The sequence below is a fragment of the Myotis yumanensis genome, unplaced genomic scaffold (assembly GCF_028538775.1).
Source record: "Myotis yumanensis isolate MYYU_CA2020_CCGP unplaced genomic scaffold, mMyoYum1.0.hap1 SCAF_5, whole genome shotgun sequence".
Classification (NCBI taxonomy): domain Eukaryota; kingdom Metazoa; phylum Chordata; class Mammalia; order Chiroptera; family Vespertilionidae; genus Myotis; species Myotis yumanensis.
This window is the reverse complement of record NW_027223756.1, coordinates 28,128,040-28,148,147: the sequence shown is the minus strand read 5'-3', so window position 1 is coordinate 28,148,147 and position 20,108 is coordinate 28,128,040. Positions and strand designations below refer to the sequence as shown.

At 42.9% G+C, this 20,108-nt stretch overlaps 1 protein-coding gene across 10 annotated transcripts in view; it reads left to right on the top strand.

Annotated features, from left to right (window-relative positions):
- Window positions 1-20,108, top strand: part of LOC139010384 (protocadherin gamma-C4) — a 162,199-nt gene that overhangs the window by 35,125 nt on the left and 106,966 nt on the right. The window contains exon 1 of one of the 10 annotated variants that reach the window (XM_070414757.1): window positions 517-3,019. The exons of 6 other annotated variants lie outside the window; for them this stretch is intronic. In XM_070414757.1, the coding sequence (XP_070270858.1) occupies window positions 599-3,019 (2,421 nt within the window). In that variant the 5' untranslated portion in view covers window positions 517-598. Of the gene's footprint in view, window positions 1-516; window positions 3,020-6,082; window positions 8,707-9,658; window positions 12,252-17,373; window positions 19,929-20,108 lie in introns of those variants that run through there. 3 more of the 10 variants (XM_070414752.1, XM_070414748.1, XM_070414745.1) reach the window with 3 other exon arrangements.

The window sequence follows — 20,108 nt, the reverse complement described above, 5'->3', positions numbered from 1 at the left end:
CTTATTTCCTTGGCATTCTTGATGTACAAATGGGCACGTTTTCATAAATATATCTTAATACAACGATGAAATCTTAAAACCTACAAAAGTAAGACTTACAATGTTCTAATTCAATGGACTCAATTTAGGTAAAAAGTAAATAAAGGACACAGGCTCAATGGCACATTAAATAAAACTTTTCTAACGAGTAAAAATAATCTAATTATTATATTGATCTCAGGGGTTTATGGGTCTTGCTATTTCAAAATTAAATCTTAATTAAATATAAACAGTGTCACGCAGTAATACGTAAAGGATGCGGCCAAATTATTAGAAATAAAATAAAACAGGATAAGAAAACAGAATTGGTGTAGTAACTGGTTAGGACTCTGCGCGTCGCTGTTCACCAAAGTGGGAAAGAAGCTGCTGCTAGATGCGACCCGACTCTCAGCTTCTTCCCGCACTAAACACACACAGGACCGACAAGCTCCTGGAAAAAGCCTGCTACCCGCGCCTCTCTCCCATTTCCAACAAGGAATTGGTACCCTTTGGCTTTTAAGAAGTAAGGAAACAGCAGGCAGGAACCAGAACTAAGAGAAAACCGGTCGGCAAGAAGGCAATGGCGGATGCTCGGAGGGGCTGGGGCTGCAGAGAGCTGCTCCTGCTCCTGCTGTTCTGGGGGATGCGGCGGGGAGCCAGGGCCGGGCAGATCCGCTACTCCGTGCAGGAGGAACTGGACAAAGGCTCCTTCGTGGGCAACATCGCCAAGGATCTCGGGCTGGAGCCTCAGGAACTGGCGGAGCGAGGAGTCCGCATCGTCTCTAGAGGTAGGACTCAGCTTTTTTCTCTGAACCCAGGAAGTGGCAGCTTGGTCACCGCGGGCAGGATAGACAGGGAGGAGCTCTGCGCTCAGAGCGCGCGGTGTCTGGTGAGTTTTAACATCTTGGTTGAGAATAAAATGAAAATTTATGGCGTAGAAGTAGAAATAATCGACATTAATGATAACTTCCCACGTTTCCGCGATGAGGAAGTAAAAGTAAAAGTTAATGAAAATGCTGCTACAGGGACACGGTTAGTGCTTCCCTTTGCTCGAGATGCGGATGTGGGTGTGAACTCCCTGCAGAGTTACCAGCTCAGTTCCAATATGCACTTCTCTCTGGATGAGAAAAGTGGAAGTGATGGACAAAAATATCCCGAGCTGGTACTGGAACAGCCCTTGGACCGGGAGAAAGTGGCTGTTCACAACCTCCTCCTCACAGCGTTAGATGGCGGAGACCCCATACTCTCCAGCACTACGCACATCCGCGTGATGGTCCTCGACGCGAACGATAACGCGCCCCAGTTCACTCGATCCGAGTACAGAGTGAGTGTTCCAGAGAACATACCTGTGGGCACGCGGCTGCTCACGCTAACCGCCACGGATCCAGATGAGGGAATAAATGGAAAATTGACCTACTCTTTTCGCAATGAAGAAGACAAAATTTCACAGACTTTCCAACTTGATTCCAACCTGGGTGAAATTTCAACAGTGCAGTCACTGGATTATGAAGAGTCCAGATTCTACCTCATGGAAGTGGTAGCTCAGGATGGAGGTGCTCTCCTTGCCAGCGCTAAGGTGGTGGTCACAGTACAGGATGTGAATGACAATGTCCCGGAAATGATCCTCACCTCTCTCGCCAGTTCCGTCTCCGAAGATTGTCTTCCTGGAACTGTAATTGCGTTGTTTAGTGTACATGATGGTGATTCTGGAGAGAATGGGGAGATTGCATGTTCTATCTCTGGGAGCTTGCCCTTTAAATTGGAAAAATCAGTTGATAATTACTATCATTTATTGACAACTAGAACCCTGGACAGAGAAGAGATCTCAGATTATAACATCACAATAACTGTCATTGACTGTGGAAACCCACCCCTGTCTACAGAAAACCACATCTCCCTAAAAGTGGCAGACATCAATGACAATCCTCCCATCTTTCCTCACACGTCATACTCTACCTATATTCCAGAAAACAATCCCAGAGGCATCTCAATCTTCTCTGTGACCGCCAATGACCCCGACAGTGGCAACAATGCTCAGGTCACTTATTCTCTAGCCAAGGACATGTTTCAGGGAACGCCTCTTTCCTCCTTTGTCTCCATAAACTCGGACACCGGTGTTCTGTATGCACTGAGCTCTTTTGACTATGAGCAGGTTAGAGACTTGCAACTGTGGGTGACAGCCAGTGACAGTGGAGACCCTCCACTTAGCAGTAATGTGTCACTGAGCCTGTTCGTGTTGGATCAGAATGACAACACTCCTGAAATCCTCTACCCCACACTTCCCACTGATGGTTCCACCGGTGTGGAGCTGGCACCACGTTCTGCAGAGCTTGGCTACCTGGTGACCAAGGTGGTGGCAGTGGACAGAGACTCAGGCCAGAACGCCTGGTTGTCCTACCGTCTGCTAAAGGCCAGTGAGCCAGGGCTCTTCATGGTGGGGCTGCACACTGGCGAGGTGCGCACGGCAAGGGCCCTGCTGGACAGAGACGCGCTCAAGCAGAGCCTGGTGGTGGTGGTCCAGGACCATGGCCAGCCCCCCCTCTCGGCCACTGTGACACTCACCGTGGCTGTGGCTAACAGCATCCCAGATGTCCTGGCTGACCTGGGCAATCTGGAGTCCTCTGTTGACCCTGATGACTCCAGCCTAACGCTGTACCTGGTGGTGGCAGTGGCTGTGGTCTCCTGCGTCTTTCTAGCCTTTGTCATCATCCTGCTGGCACTCAGGCTCAGGCGCTGGCACACATCACGTCTGCTCCAGGCTTCAGGAGGAGGGCTGGCAGGTGTGCCTGCCTCGCACTTTGTGGGCATGGACGGGGTGCAGGCGTTCCTGCAGACCTATTCCCATGAGGTCTGCCTCACTGCTGACTCCGGGAAGAGTCACCTGATCTTCCCACAGCCCAACTATGCTGACACACTCATCAGCCAGGAGAGCTGTGCGAAAAGCGAGCCTCTTCTGATATCAGAGAAGATAAATGCAAATGAAGAACTAGAAGTTGTTCAGGTGAGTTTTCTTTCTTAGTAGGGATGCTTAGAGCATTTTGTTCATTTGTTTCCTCAGTTATTTTTCTCCCACATTCAAATAGGTTAATTATATAAATAGTGAATCATTATTTGCTTTATTTAGAGATTAGCTTAGTGTAATTTGATAATTAATGCTTTCTCCATTTGTTATCAAATTATATTTTGGATATAGTATCTTATTTTTTCAATATGTTGATATTTTAGAAAATCTAGCTGATATCCATACACTTAAATGAAAAGAGTACTTTATTATTTTTTAAACAAGTACTTTAGAAGTGGTTAAACATAATCACTTCACACAAAGACTTTCTTATACTCAGAACTGTTATTATTTTGTTTGATTAGTTTAACTGTTAGATAATGTTTTCTTTTGAATATTTGCCTAAACACCAATTGTGAATATGTTTTAGAAAGATATTGTGGTTTAGCATATCTGCTGTTTGCATAAGGAAATAATTTACATATTTTAATAAATCACTGGAAAAATACAGAAAAAGTCTGCATGAGAAATGTCAGAAAAAAGATTAAATTTATATTGATGATAATGTTTGTGGAGTTCCGAAATCTGGAAAGTTTGGGTTAAACCATGAAATTATTAGATGTGTGTATTAGTTGAGAGAAGAAATCAGTGAGGGGCCTTACAATTGTATTTTATTCTGTGATGCAGTTTAAAATCTCCAAAGATTTAGACATCGCTACATTCATCAAATTCAAATATACCACATACCTGGCACCTTCTAGTTACAGGTAACCCTTTCACTTTTCAGAATCAATATCTACCTGAATATTTGCATACAGTTCTGCTTTATTATAAGAGACTAAGATTTGTGTTTGGAAAGTCAATTCAACTTTTAAATTGTTTCAAATTTTAAAACTAATTTCTCAGGGCTATGTTTAACTTAAATTAAACATATTTAATTTAAAGTAAGAAAAATCTTACTTTAAATTAAGATTTTTCTTAATAAAAGGCAGGTCTCTGGGTCTCACATTTTATGAGTATATGTTGTGTCATGGAAGAACTACCCTATTCACTTTTGGCATCTGATTTACTAGAGATGATTTTCAGAAGCTTCTTTTCAAAAGATTTTTTTTTATCTTTCAAATTTTGTGCTTTCAACAGTTTGAACATCAGCTACAAAGTATTAATAAATGGGGGGAAATGGAAATAAAATATTAATGGGATAATAGGCTATATTACTCAACCATATCAAAGGCTTGTTGATACATTTGGGAACATAGGACCACTTGGTTTTTATTTTTAAATACTTTTTAAACATTTATTTGAAGAGGATCTAATTATGTCTCTATATAGACAATTCTGACCTTCATGTAAAATGTACAGACTCACTGAATAGTGAGTGCATGTAAAGAGTAACAAGAGAATCTGTATGATAGATACTGGTATCATTCACTTCTATATAAAAACTCACTTTTGCATTTTTTAAAGAAAAGGTTATAGAGTTGGGTATGTGTCCTGAGTTAACTTTTTTATGCAATGGAGAAATACCTTTTAAACCTCTATAGACTTTATAAACTTAGATAAACTTTACATTTGTGTTTGGAAAATCAATTCAACTTTACAATGGTTTCAATGTTTACAACTCATTCATCAGGGACTGTGCTTACTTTAAATTAATAGATTTGTCTTAATAAAATCCTGGTCTATGGGTCTTAAATTTTATGAGTATATTTTAAGTATACTTTACATAATAAAATGCTTGATTCACACACTCTGCATGTGTGCATACTCTATACCACATACTCTTAAAATGTTTAAATCTTTAGTTTCATGTGTGTTCTGAAAAAAATAACTTTCCTGTACTAATTGAAGTGTTCATATATGGTGGAAAGGCACTTACTCAGTCATGGTTTGGAACAAAGTCTTGAGCAAGTAATGTTTTTATGTTTGTATAGAGATGCTAATGAGTTTCTGTCTAGAATACTAAATACAATGAGCAGTTTAAGTTGCTCTAATAGTATTCCATTATGAGTTCAACATTGCTACACACCTGTCAAATTTTAGAATGGCATTATGTAGGTTTAAGACAATTTCTTTATGAATATTTCTAGTTTGGAAATGGAATAGAAACTGTAATACATCCATCAGAAACATGGAAATTGTCATGCTTATTGACAAAGAAAGTGTCAATAATTATCAAAGTATGACCTGGGGCCCAAAGAAAGTGGACAACATAGATTACTCTCTTTGGGATATATAATCATTAGTCTCATACTTCACCCCCATAATCCGAATAACTCACCACTGTTAAGATACTTGAGAAGAAACAATGCAATTAAAGATGACAGTAATGTATTGTGGAAAAATAAAATGAGTCGTATAATTTTTAAATCACAATCATTTAATTGGCAGTAGACACTTGGAAACTAAGGAAAATAGAGTATCTTGCTTCTTACCATACTTCTATTTTGTAAAGACCACCAATCTCCTTGATATCTATCAGTTACTTTGGGAAGAAGATGATAAAGATAAGATAGAAGAAAGTGAAGCATAGGATAAAACTAAAAGCTATGAGATTTATTAATTTTATAAGTAACAAGAAAAGAAACTAGAGTGGAATAACCATACAAATTGTCATTTTAAGAATTTACGAATTATACCATCTGCCACCACCAACACTATTTCATTTGTATTACTTCCTATATATTATTTTATTTTGCCCTCAGTTCTACTAAGGTAAGCAGGGAATATGTTGTTATGACCATTTTATGGCAATGAAAACTAAAAGCACGACTATGTCAATACATATCTTCAGCAAGGTACTTCTGCTCTCCGACGAGTAAAACTCACTTAATTTGGATGAGTACAGTTCACATTCAAAGAAATGACAACCAGACCGAAGATATAGTAAACATTTAAAATGTTACATCCTTGTAAAATGGGAAGAAAAGTACCTGCATCAGGACACAGTGGAATTGTCTTCTAGGCGGCTCCGATTGGAGCTGATTTAGTAACCACTACTGCAGTTCTGCGTCCGAGACGCGGGGTGCCGCTGTCGGCTAGTACTGAGCGAAGTGTCGGCTCTTGACTGAAAAGGAATCGCCATCAGACCGAGGAGTCGGAAGAACGGCGCACTCTCCGGCTCTCCGCAGAGAAGCTAGCTATTAGAGAATTTGCCTGCCAAGACAAATCAAGGAATCACTCTTGCTCAGAGAATTCTTGGGATTATTTAGGGATCGATCGCTGCTCCTCGGAATCAGTAAGGAAAACGCTCAGAAAGCGGGATGGGAAACCGCTGGGGACCGCAGGGCCAGGCTGGGCGGAGGCGAATGCCCTTTCTCCTCCTGTTGCCTTTGTTCTGCCCGGCGCTCGCCGAGCATATCCGCTACACGATTCCCGAGGAGTTGGCCAGGGGCTCGCTGGTGGGGAACCTCGCCAAGGATCTGGGGCTTGGTGTGCGAGATTTGCCTACTCAGAACCTGCGGATTAGTGCCAAGAAGAAATTCTTTACCGTGAACACCGAGAACGGGGACTTACTTGTGGGCGACCGTATAGACCGAGAGCAGATTTGTGGCAAGAAGTCAACGTGCGTTCTGGAATTCGAAATGGTTGCTGAAAAGCCTTTGAACTTTTTTCATATAGCCGTGGTGATTCAGGATGTCAACGACAACCCACCGACCTTCAGCCAAAATATCACTGAACTGGAAATCAGTGAACTGGCCCTAACTGGAGCCACCTTTGCCTTGGAATCCGCACAAGACTCTGATGTAGGGGTCAATTCCCTGCAGCAGTACTACCTCAGCCCCAGCCCACACTTCTCTTTGACCCAGAAAGAGAACCCTGATGGCACTACGTACCCAGAACTGGTACTGAAGGCTCCCCTGGACAGGGAAGAGCAGTCCTGCCACCACCTGGTCCTCACTGCTGTGGATGGGGGTGAGCCTGCCAGAAGCTGCACTACCCAGATCAGGGTGATTGTAGCAGATGCAAATGATAACCCCCCAGTGTTCACCCAGGACACCTACAGGGTCAGTGTTCCAGAGAACCTGCCAGTTGGCTCCTCTGTGCTAAGAGTGATGGCCACTGACTTGGATGAAGGCATCAATGCCGAAATCACCTACGCTTTCATCAACATTGGTAAGGCAGTGAGACAGCTGTTCAAGCTGAACAGTCAAACAGGGGAAGTCTCCACTGGTGGAGGACTGGACTTTGAAGAGAGAGAGCGCTACACAATTGGGGTAGAAGCAAAGGATGGTGGACGTCACACAGCACATTGTAAAATACAGATAGATATTTTGGATGAAAATGATAATGCTCCTGAGATAACCTTGGATTCTGAATCTAAACATATACAAGAAGATGTAGAGCTGGGGACTGTTGTTGCCTTGATCAAAACACATGATCTGGATTCTGGCTTTAATGGGGAAATCCTATGCCAACTAAATGGAAACTCACCATTTAAAATAGTTCAAGATACAAAAAATACATACAAGTTGGTGACAGATGGAGCCCTAGATCGAGAGCAGACTACGGAATACAACATCACCATCACAGCCACGGACAAGGGCAAACCTCCCCTCTCCTCCAAAACAAGTGTCACCTTAAACATCGATGATGTCAACGACAATGCTCCTGTTTTCCACCAGGCCTCTTATCTGGTCCACGTGGCAGAAAATAACCCACCGGGTGCCTCCATAGCGCAGGTCAGCGCCTCCGACCCCGACCTGGGACCCAACGGCCAGGTGTCCTACTCCATCGTGGCCAGCGACCTGGAGGCACGGGCGCTGTCGTCCTACGTGTCCGTGAGCGCGCACAGCGGGGTGGTGTTCGCGCAGCGCGCCTTCGACCACGAGCAGCTGCGCGCCTTTGAGCTGACGCTGCAGGCGCGCGACCAGGGCTCGCCCGCGCTCAGCGCCAAAGTGAGCCTGCGCGTGCTGGTGGGCGACCGCAACGACAACGCGCCCAGGGTGCTGTACCCGGCTCTGGGGCCCGACGGCTCTGCGCTCTTCGACACGGTGCCGCGCGCCGCGCAGCCGGGCTACCTGGTCACCAAGGTGGTGGCGGTGGACGCGGACTCGGGACACAATGCCTGGCTGTCCTACCACGTGCTGCAGGCCAGCGAGCCCGGGCTCTTCAGCCTGGGGCTGCGCACCGGCGAGGTGCGCACAGCGAGGGCTTTGGGCGACAGGGACACAGCACGCCAGCGCCTGCTGGTGGCCGTGCGGGACGGGGGACAGCCGCCACTCTCTGCCACCGCCACGCTGCTGCTGGTATTTGCGGATAGCGTACAAGAGGTACTGCCAGACTTCGGTGACCAACCAGCATCCTCTGACCCCCAGGCTGAGCTGCAGTTCTATCTGGTGGTGGCCTTGGCCTTGATCTCAGTGCTCTTCCTACTGGCGGTGATTCTGGCGGTCGCCCTGACCCTGCGACGCTCCTCCAGCCCCGCTGCCTGGAGTTGCTTTCAGACAGGCGGTGTCTGCTCCAAGGCTGGACCTGGGGTTTTCCCCAACTACTGCGACGGGACTTTGCCCTATTCCTACAATTTATGCGCTGCCTCGCACTCCTCCAAGACTGAGTTTAAATTTGTCAATATAAACCCTGAAAATGCTCCACCACAAGATCTTCTATGTAATGAAGCCTCTTGGTTTGAGAGTACCCGTAATGATAATCCCCAAATGACATCTGATTCAGTCAAGTTGCAACAGGTGAGTTACTTCAAAACTCTCTCCTCCTGTAAGTATAATTAGGTTTCAATTCATCATTTTAGAGGTAAAAGGTACACCGGCTAAACATATCTTGATTTTGTGTTTTATTGATTTGGAGGGCATACAATGAGGGTGTTGGAATTCTTTGTTTATCTGTGTTGCAATTGTTCTTTCATACAAAGTCACCTTGTGGTGGTCTTGAAATTTTTGTTAATCCTAAAACAATATATCCTGAAACATTTTTAATACATTTGTACCTCACACTCTCATTGTGAGACACATTAGCTATATATAATTAAACATAAATCCAGACAATTAAGTGTTTTTCTTAGTTTCAATGCAGTCAGTCCTAAATTGTGGTTTATATATACCCTATACTCTATAGTATACTATATAATATATAATATTTTTCATTGTAGTCCATATATTTTCACTTCGTTTGCATGCTTTAAAAAGTATAAACAGATATTGGCTAAATTAGGGCTTAATTTACATTTTAATTTAAAATAGATAATGAAAAATTTTAAATGACAACAATTAACTGTCACTAGGGGAATTGGTTCAAATATGTTTGTGGTTGTTGGTTCCCTTATTGAAAATGGGACAAATATAAATTGCGGTGGGGTGTGATAATTAAAGATTTACAGAAAAGTGTAATATTTCTCTTCTCCAAGACCATAAGAGATATCACCACAAAAATGAATGGTAAATTCCAGGGAGCATTTAAAATGATTAGAATAGGCTCTTTTATTTTTCCAAATGCTTCTCACTCTTGGGGAGAGAAATTTTATGAGTGCTATCTAAGCAGATTTAGCTGAATTCAGATCTTCTCTATGATCTTTTCACAAATACGATGCAGTATTAAGTTAGGACTCTAAGCGTCGCTGTTCACTAACCCGGGTAAGGAAAGCAATGAGAACTCCAGTTATATCCTCCAAGCACAAAGCAGATCAGATACAAAAGCTCTGCAGCTGCGCAAAAATTCTGACCTAAAACGCCTCGCATCGGAACTCTGCTTGTTTATGGATCTTGAACTCTAATTCTGAGAAGCCCAAGAGCAAAGCGAACCTGTTCCGCCTACGCATCACTCCAGGGAAGTCCATAAGGAGCCAGTAATGGCGGCTCTGCAAAGGCGCTGGCACCACAGCCGGTTTGTCCTGCTTTATATGCTCCTGGGGACGCTGTGGGGGGCCGGGGTCCCGGCTGGACCAATCCGTTACTCCATTCCTGAGGAACTGGACAAAGGCTCCTTCGTGGGCAACATCGCCAAAGATCTGCGGCTGGAGCCCCAGGAGCTGGCGGAGCGCGGAGTTCGCATTGTCTCCAGAGGTAGGACGCAGCTTTTTGCTTTAAATACTCAAAGAGGCAGCTTGGTCACTGCGGGCAGGATAGACAGGGAGGAGCTCTGCGCTCAGAGCCCGCGATGTTTGGTGAGTTTTAACATCCTCATTGAGGACAAATTAAATCTTCATCCCGTAGAGGTGGAAATAATGGACATTAATGACAATACACCCCAATTCTTAAGGGAAGAATTGGAAGTGAAAATTCTTGAAAACGCAGTCCCATCCTCTCGTTTTCCACTAGTGGAGGTCTCTGACCCGGATGTGGGAGTGAACTCTCTTCAGGGCTTCAAGCTCAGCGGGAGTAGTCACTTCTCAGTGGACGTGTCAAGTGAAACTAATGGGCCCAAATACCCGGAGCTGGTGCTGGAGCACGCTCTGGACCGGGAGGGAGAGTCTATTCACCACTTGGTTCTTACTGCCATGGATGGAGGTGACCCTGTCCGGTCAGGCATTGCGAGAATTCTGGTAACTGTCCTAGATGCGAATGATAATCCTCCCGTGTTTACTCGGCCTGTCTACCTTGTGAGTGTTCCTGAAAATCTGCCAATAGGTACATCACTGTTGTCAGTAAATGCCACCGACCAGGATGAAGGGGTCCACGCAGAAGTAACATATTCCTTTGTGAGAATAACAGAAAAGATCTCAAAGATTTTCTGCTTAAATGTTTTCACTGGAGAAATAACAATTTCTGCAAATCTAGATTATGAGGATTCTAGCTTTTATGAGCTGGAGGTTGAAGCTCGGGATCAGCCAGGTCTACAAGGCAGAGCAAAAGTCTTAATAACTGTCTTAGATGTGAATGATAATGTACCAGAAGTAGTAGTCACATCTGGAGGCAAGTCAGTTGTGGAAAGTACTCCTCCAGGAACAGTAATTGCTCTTTTTCAAGTATATGACCGTGACTCTGGACTGAATGGCCTGGTAACATGTTCTATCTCAAAAAGTCTGCCATTTGAGCTAGAAAAGTCAGTAGACAATTATTATCGATTAGTGACCAATACAGTTCTAGATCGAGAACAGGTATCCCTGTACAATATCACTGTGACAGCCACAGACAAAGGGGTGCCACCTCTGTCTACAGAAACTTTGATCTCTCTACATGTGGCAGACACGAACGACAACCCACCTTCCTTTCCCCACTCTGCCTACTCTGTCTATGTCCCTGAGAACAACCCCAGAGGTGCTTCCATCTTCACTGTGACTGCACACGACCCTGACAGTGATGAGAATGCCAGAGTCACTTACTCCCTGGATGAAGACACCATCCAGGGTGTGCCTCTATCCTCCTATGTCTCCATCAACTCTGACACTGGTGTCCTGTATGCATTGCACTCCTTCGACTATGAGCAGTTCCGTGACTTGCAATTGAGAGTGACTGCACATGACAGCGGGGACCCACCGCTCAGCAGCAACGTGTCCCTGAGTCTGTTTGTGCTGGACCAGAATGACAATGCACCCGAAATACTGTACCCTGCCATCCCCACCGATGGTTCCACTGGTGTGGAGCTGGCACCCCGCTCTGCAGAACCCGGATACCTGGTGACCAAGGTGGTGGCAGTGGACAGAGACTCAGGCCAGAACGCCTGGTTGTCCTACCGCCTGCTCAAGGCCAGTGAGCCAGGACTCTTCGTGGTGGGGCTGCACACAGGTGAGGTGCGCACTGCGCGGGCCCTGCTGGACAGAGATGCGCTCAAGCAGAGCCTGGTGGTGGCAGTTCAGGACCATGGTCAGCTCCCTCTCTCGGCCACTGTCACGCTCACAGTGGCGGTGGCTGACAGCATCCCAGATGTCCTGGCTGACCTGGGCAGCCTGGAGGTCCCTCACGACTCCGAAGCCTCAGGCCTCACTCTGTACCTGGTGGTGGCAGTGGCTGTGGTCTCCTGCGTCTTTCTAGCCTTTGTCATCATCCTGCTGGCACTCAGGCTGAGGCGCTGGCACACGTCACGCCATCTGCAGAGTTCTGGAGGTGGGTTGGTGGGCGTACCTGCCTCGCACTTTGTGGACGTGGACGGGGTGCGGGCTTTCCTGCAGACCTATTCCCATGAGGTCTCCCTCACTGCGGGCTCGCGGAAGAGTCACCTCATCTTCCCCCAGCCCAACTATGCAGACACACTCATCAGCCAGGAGAGCTGTGAGAAAAGCGATCCTCTTTTGCTTCAGGAAGATTCAGGTTTTTGTAAAGAGGAAGGCTCCCTTGTTCAGGTGAGATTATTGCTTTTATTGATTTTATTTGAACAGAAAATTTAAAAATTCTATTTGATCAGAGCTTAGTCTTTTTAGTATTTGGAGTGAATCATATAATTTTATAACATTTTTTCTTTGTTAATAGAGCTCTATCTTAGTTTTCTCAAATTTTACCAAAATAATCTTAATAATGTATGCCCTGGATTTTCTTTTACTTTTCTCCTCTTGGCAAGCTCTTTGTGCCTTTGGTTACATACATCTCATTTCTTAGATATTTCTTTTCCATTATGTGACATTTCTGAGATTCTTGTTCTAATGCGAAAACTAAATTGCAGGTTTTTAAAAAGAAGCTCAACTTCTTGGGGTTTTTTCCCCAGTTTTAATTAATAGCGAGTATTTTCTGAAATTATGGAGATCTGTGAGAGATTCCCCCCTTACTACTTAGTAATAAAAATTATTTATATAAAAGACTAAAGTAATTAAGAAGACCAGATCTTTGGTGTTTGAAGACCTGAATATCCTTGGAGCTACCTGAATATCTTTGGAACTATCTGTTTTTCATCTTGGGCCAGTCACAATATCAATAGTCCTCAAAGTAAAAATTAAATTAAAAAGACTGTCTTATGTACCTCACAGAAAATATGGGGAAATATTTAAAAATTAAAATGGGGGATGGTAGATATCTGTAATACTATCAACAATAAAAATATATTTAAATAAATAAATGAAAATTAGCCCTGGCAGGTCAGTTGGTTAGAACATCGTCCCCATAGCCAACATTGTGGGTTCAATCCCTGGTCAGGACACATACAAGAATCAACCAATGAATGCATAAATAAGTGGCACAACAAATCCATGTTTCTCTCTCTTTCCTTCCTCTCTCTCTAAATAATTTTTAAGAGAAAGTGAATGTTAAAATAGTCTCATAGTGTCACAGGATACAACTCTAAAAATAGAGGAGTGACTAATGAATGGGAGAATAAAGACTTAATAATGTTCAACTAAGAATTTAAATAATTAGCAAATGTAACCCAGATAAAATAAGGCTCTGTCATATAGGAACTCTGTTCAAATATTTAAGGAACAAATGGTTGTCACTTAAAAGAATAATTAATCTAATTCACTGTGGCCCAAAGATGTGACTGAAACTATGGCTTGATGAGTAGGAAAAAGAAAAGCAGCCTGGCCAGTGTGGTTCAGTGGTTGAGCAACAACCTATGAAACAGGAGATCACAGTTTGATTCCCCATCAGGGCATGTATTGGGGTTGAGAGTTGCAGGCTCTATCCCCAGCAGGAGGCAGCCAATCAATGATTCCCTCTCATCATTGATGTTTCTATCTCTCTCTCCCTCTTCCTTCCTCTTTGAAATGAATAAAAATACATTTTAAAAAAGTTTTGAGATATCAAAGTTGTTTTATCAGAAAATGGACTGCTAACGAATTAGGAGATTCTATTTTTGGCACTCTTAAAAAGTACCTAAGTTAATGGCCATGGAATTAATAGAGTACTGGGGATAATATATTTTGATAAGTCATTGAACTACATGATAGTCAAGTTCTGTTCCAGTTCTGAGCTGGACTAGTCCATGATCTGATAAAGAATAGATTGGTTACTTATGCATCTAAAACAAACAATTGCACAAGTAAAATAAACAATTGAGAAGATACTTTGATAATGAATGAGAATTTCTTTTGTAACCTGAAATTTTCAGTCTTCATAAAAACTGATTGAGTTGATGTCTTTAAATTAGCTGCTAAGGGTATAATACATGTTTTTCTAAATCAGCATTGTGATAATTATACTTCAGCAATTGTAGAATTATTTCTTTCAAGATTCCAAATGTATATGACTAACCAAGAGATTTCAGTCAGACACACTTTCAAAGCTGATTTGCGTGGGCATTTTTTATATAATTCTTTGATGGTTTTAATCAGAATTTAATAGTAAATAACAATTTTATTTCCCTTGAATCTTTGGTATTGATCAAGGTAGTCAGATGGTATCTTTTACGAATACACTCTGTAAATGTTAGATATTTTATTACATCACCAATTCTGGATAATTTCAACTACATCTTGAACCTTCATTGTTATAAGCTCATTAAGTGGTTTTATGAATAGTAGTACAATGGTTTATTTTATTCTCTGCTAACTGGGATAGCAGACTGGTCTATTTTTATTTACTTATGAGAGATAGATAGATAGATAGATAGATAGATAGATAGATAGATAGTTTGTTTTTGCACTTATTTATGCATTTAATTGGTTGATTTTTATATGTGCCCTGACCAGGGATTGAACTTGCAACTTTGGTGTATTGGGAGGATGCTCTAACCAACTGAGCTACTCAGCCAGGGCAGTATCTGGTTTATTTTATTCTCTTATCTGAGTCACCTGTGACCATTTCATTTAAATAAAATATTTTACTGACAGAAAAATTATCAGATTATACTCTCACAATAATAATTCATTCATGTGGACTGACCATGTGTTCAATCCTGGCAACCATGGAATTTGCTAAGTTCTGACTAAATAATGCTCTTTGACCTACACACCATGTACATTATTATGAATAATATAGACAGTCTGAGATTTTGAGTATGTACTAAATTTTGAAGCTTCAAGAAAAATGTACCAAACCATTGGGCTATTTTATCATCTGTGAAAAAAGCCAGTTTCTGATCAAACTTCTGTTGAAGTGGCAGTTATCAAAGGGGAAGCAGTAAAATCTTTGAATCATTGGAAAATACCTATATCTTTGCCTGGAAATGACAACCTAAACAGAAGTCCAAACAAATGGTTCTTCAATTTTTTAAAAAGTTTCATAAAGAAAGGGGAGAAGATAACTCAATGCCTGGGAAATCAAGTAGACTTTCCATATAATTTTTAATGCAAGTAAACAAATGAAGGTCAAGATTCTGCCCCAAAACTAAATAAAAAATAACATACTCCCTTTAAAACTAAAGAATTCTTTTGACTTTACACTGTAAGGTTTATGTCATATTTAAACATATTGTGGTACTCTAGTAGACATTCTTAATATTTAGTTTTATGTTGTAAAATAACTTAGAAAACTTGATACTAGAGGTGATACAGCCATTTAATTTCTAAAGTATGCTTTATTTTCAGAGTATGTGTATAATCTCATTTGTCTAGATATTATTTACTTAACTCCAAAGAAGGTACCCAGAAGTAAAGTTAATTGAGACTTTAATGAAATAGTAGAATAAGAGACAAATATGAGATGACACTGTGAGTTTTGAAATATCAGATTTAAAAAAATCACGGCATTGGGAGCCATAATATCCAGACATGAAAGTTGTGTTTGCACATGTCTGCAAGTACTCATGATTTTTTATGTCCATATGCTTTGCTTACATGAGCAAGAAGTTCAGAATTACTACTAAACAAAAAGTATTTAACTCCTGTTTTTGAAATTAATCTGTAATACGCATATTGGTTCCTTTGAACAAAAGTTATTTTATCTGCTTGGTAAAAACAAACATGACTGAGTTATTTTTGATAAATTGCAACAGCATTTCATTCAAAGTATTACCTATATTTTGGAGCAATGCCATCAGAGAACACCAACTGAGCTAAGCATTTTCGATGTTAACTCTAGTTCCTCCTCCTGGTGATAATAGCTACTACCATGGGGGCTTAAGATAATTTACAAAGCAAGGCTATGTCTTGCTAGATCTTCATTCCAAAACTGGTTACTCTCTTTTCTCCTGCAACTATGTGGAAGGGACTGTGTTTTATTTCTACTAGCTCAGTGTAACCTCAGATCCATCAAGAATTGCGTTTTGTTTCATTAACATAGCTGGAGAAATGAGAACCTCTAAGGATCCTTTCAGGACAGTCCTGCATGTGTGCTCAAAAGCTTTCTGTCTAGAGACCCACCTTTCTTCAAATATTCTGGAATAGGGTAGGATGAGTATTTGAATTTCATAATGAAAAGAAGCAGTCAAGCCAACATGCATTTTCTTATGAATCCGCAACCAGTAGAACCTCTGCTTACTTTGGCCTTCTGTCACAAATAAGTTGCTTCTATAACTGATTGTTGCTGCTTAGCTTCTCTTCTCTAATGGCACTTTTTGAGCATAAAGCATCAGTTAAGGCCAACAATTATTCCTCTTTTTTCTCAAAATAATGGGAGTGAGGATATCTATATTTCGACACAGTTTCTACTACTACATAGTCCAAGACAAAGGCAATTCCCTCTGATTTTTTAAAACATTAAAATGAAGGTATTGGACTAAACCATCTCCAAAGTTTAATCAAGTCAAAAATTTTATTAAACTACCTCTTCATAATTTAAAGACAAATTTGACTCTCTGAGTTTTACATGGTGGTGTCTAGCGCATAGTATGTGTTCAATAGTATTTAATTAATTTAAATTTGTTTTGCTTAGCTGGCATAGCTCAGTGGAACCAGGAGGTCACAGTTCAATTCCCAGTGCAGGCACATACCAGGATTGTGGGCTTGATTCCCAGTGTGGGGCAGGCAGGAGGCAGCCAACCAATGATTCTCTCTCATCATTGATGTTTCTATCTCTCTCTCCCTCTACCTTCCTCTCTTAAGTCAATAAAAATATTAAAACATAAAAAATAAAATAAAATCAGTAAAAATATATCCTCCGGTGAGGATTAAAGAGCAAAAAAATTCTTTTAAAAAAAATAAAATAAATTTGTTTTACTCTAATGTAAACAGTTTCTATACAACATATTTCTTATGTATATACACACCTTTTTAAAACAAATCATTTTTTTCACCTGCAATGGCTGATTTTCTCTATGTGCAATAAATAAAGTGTGAGGCAGTATCCAAGAGTCATTTCAAAGTTGAAAAGCAAACCAAGGAATTTTCAGAAAATCATTAGGGACTAATAAACACTCATCCATGAACACTGTTGCATCAATTCACAGTTTCTTAAAATTCATGTTTTTGGATTAAAGAAATATAAACGGAAGAATTTTGAAGGCTAAAACAAGTTTTCTGAAAAAGCAGTATTTTGCCTCCAATGTGGTGCAGTAACGTAGTAAGGACTCTGAGCGCCGCTGTTCACCAACCAGGAGAAAGATCCGCCGGAACTACCGAGCTTTTACAACACAACGAAACGCCAGATTGAGACAAACTCTTTTCCAAGGGACATCAAACTCAGACCCATATCCTACTGGATTTGGGGCTCCTTTTCCGAATACAGAGCGTTCCAGGAAACATCCGGAAACACAACAGGAGGTAGCCCAGGGTCTAATGATCTGCAGGACAATGGCGGCTCCGGAGAGGGGCCGGAATTACAGAGGATTCCTCCTGCTCTCCATCCTCCTGGGAACCCGGAGCGAAGCTTGGGCAGGACACATTCTCTATTCCGTGCCGGAGGAGACAGACAAAGGGTCTTTTGTGGGTAATATCGCCAAGAATCTGGGGCTGGAGGCCCAGGAGCTGGCGGAGCGCGGAGTCCGCATCGTTTCCAGAGGTAGGACGCAGCTTTTTGCTCTGAATAAGAGAACTGGCAGCTTGGTCACGGCGGGCAGGATAGACCGGGAGGAGCTCTGCGCTCAGAGCGCGCGGTGTCTGGTGAGTTTTAACATCCTGATAGAAGATAAAATGAATCTTTACCCTATAGAAGTGGAAATAATGGATGTTAATGACAATGCTCCTAGGTTCTTGTCGGAAGAAATGAATGTAAAAATAATGGAGAATACAGCTCCTGGGGTGCGGTTTCCGTTAAAAGAGGCTAGGGATCCGGATGTGGGCACGAACTCCCTCCAGAGCTACCAGCTCAGCCCCAATCGCCACTTCTCCCTGCTTGTGCAAACTGGAGAGGATGGAACTAAATATCCGGAGTTAGTGCTGGAGCGGGTGCTGGACCGGGAGGAAGAGGCGATTCACCACCTCCTCCTCACAGCCTCTGACGGTGGTGACCCACCCTTATCTGGCACCGCCCGAATCCAAGTGGCAGTGTTGGATGTGAATGATCATGCGCCAGTCTTCTCTTTGCCCCAGTACCAAGTCACTGTCCCTGAGAATGTGCCGGTGGGCACAAGACTGCTCACAGTAAATGCTATCGACCTCGATGAGGGAGTCAATGGGGAAGTGACATACTCTTTTTGGAAAATAACTCCAAAAATTCTGCAGATATTCCAACTGAACTCCCACACAGGAGAATTGTCAACTTTAGAAGGCCTAGATTATGAAGAATCCAGCTACTATGAAATGGAAGTACAGGCTCAGGATGGTGCTGATAGTATGACAAGGGCTAAAGTACGGGTCACCATTTTAGATGTGAATGACAACGCCCCAGAAGTGACTATAACATCTGTAAGCAGCTCAATCCCTGAAGATACTCCCCCTGGAACAGTAATTGCTCTTTTCTACTTTCAAGACCGAGATTCCGGAAAGAATGGTGAGGTGACCTGCACTATTTCAGAAAATCTACCTTTCAAGTTAGAAAGATCAATAGACAATTATTATAGATTGGTGACAGCAAAAAACCTAGACCGAGAAATACTCTCTGTGTACAACATCACACTGAAAACCACAGATGGTGGAACCCCGCCCTTGTCCACAGAAACTCACATCTCCATAAAGGTGTCAGACACCAACGACAACCCACCTTCCTTTCCTCACTCCGCCTACTCTGTCTATGTTCCTGAGAACAACCCCAGAGGTGCTTCCATCTTCACTGTGACTGCACACGACCCTGACAGTGATGAGAATGCCAGAGTCACTTACTCCCTGGATGAAGACACCATCCAGGGTGTGCCTCTATCCTCCTATGTCTCCATCAACTCTGACACTGGTGTCCTGTATGCATTGCACTCCTTCGACTATGAGCAGTTCCGTGACTTGCAGTTGAGAGTGACTGCACATGACAGCGGGGACCCACCGCTCAGCAGCAACGTGTCCCTGAGTCTGTTTGTGCTGGACCAGAATGACAATGCACCCGAAATACTGTACCCTGCCATCCCCACCGACGGTTCCACTGGTGTGGAGCTGGCACCCCGCTCTGCAGAACCCGGATACCTGGTGACCAAGGTGGTGGCAGTGGACAGAGACTCAGGCCAGAACGCCTGGCTGTCCTACCGCCTGCTCAAGGCCAGCGAGCCAGGTCTCTTCGTGGTGGGGCTGCACACAGGAGAGGTGCGCACTGCGCGGGCCCTGCTGGACAGAGATGCGCTCAAGCAGAGCCTGGTGGTGGCAGTTCAGGACCATGGTCAGCTCCCTCTCTCGGCCACTGTCACGCTCACGGTGGCGGTGGCTGACAGCATCCCAGATGTTCTGGCTGACCTGGGCAGCCTGGAGGTCTCTCACGACTCTGAAGCCTCAGGCCTCACTCTGTACCTGGTGGTGGCAGTGGCTGTGGTCTCCTGTGTCTTTCTCGCCTTTGTTATCATCCTGCTGGCACTCAGACTGAGGCGCTGGTCCACATCGCGCATGCTCCAAGCTTCAGGAGGCGGGTTCGCTGGGGTGCCAGCTTCACACTTTGTGGGTGTTGACGGGGTGCACGCATTCCTGCAGACCTATTCCCAGGAGGTCTCCCTCACCGCGGACTCAGGAAAGAGTCACCTGATCTTCCCCCAGCCCAACTATGCAGACACGCTCATCAGTGATGACAGCTGTGAGAAAAAAGATCCCTTTTTAGCACCCATAGATTTTCATGAATGTAAGGATGAAGCTCAAAGTATTCAGGTGAGTACAATCATTCATTTAGCTTTATATTCTTGAGGAATTATACTTTGTGTAAATATCTTTATTGCTTTGTGAAGGCAGTATTTTGAAGATGTGGTAAAAAAAAAAAAACTTTAAAAAGTTAAAGCATGTTAAATGGTTTATTCCAGTGGTGATATTTTACCATGGAACACTTATTAA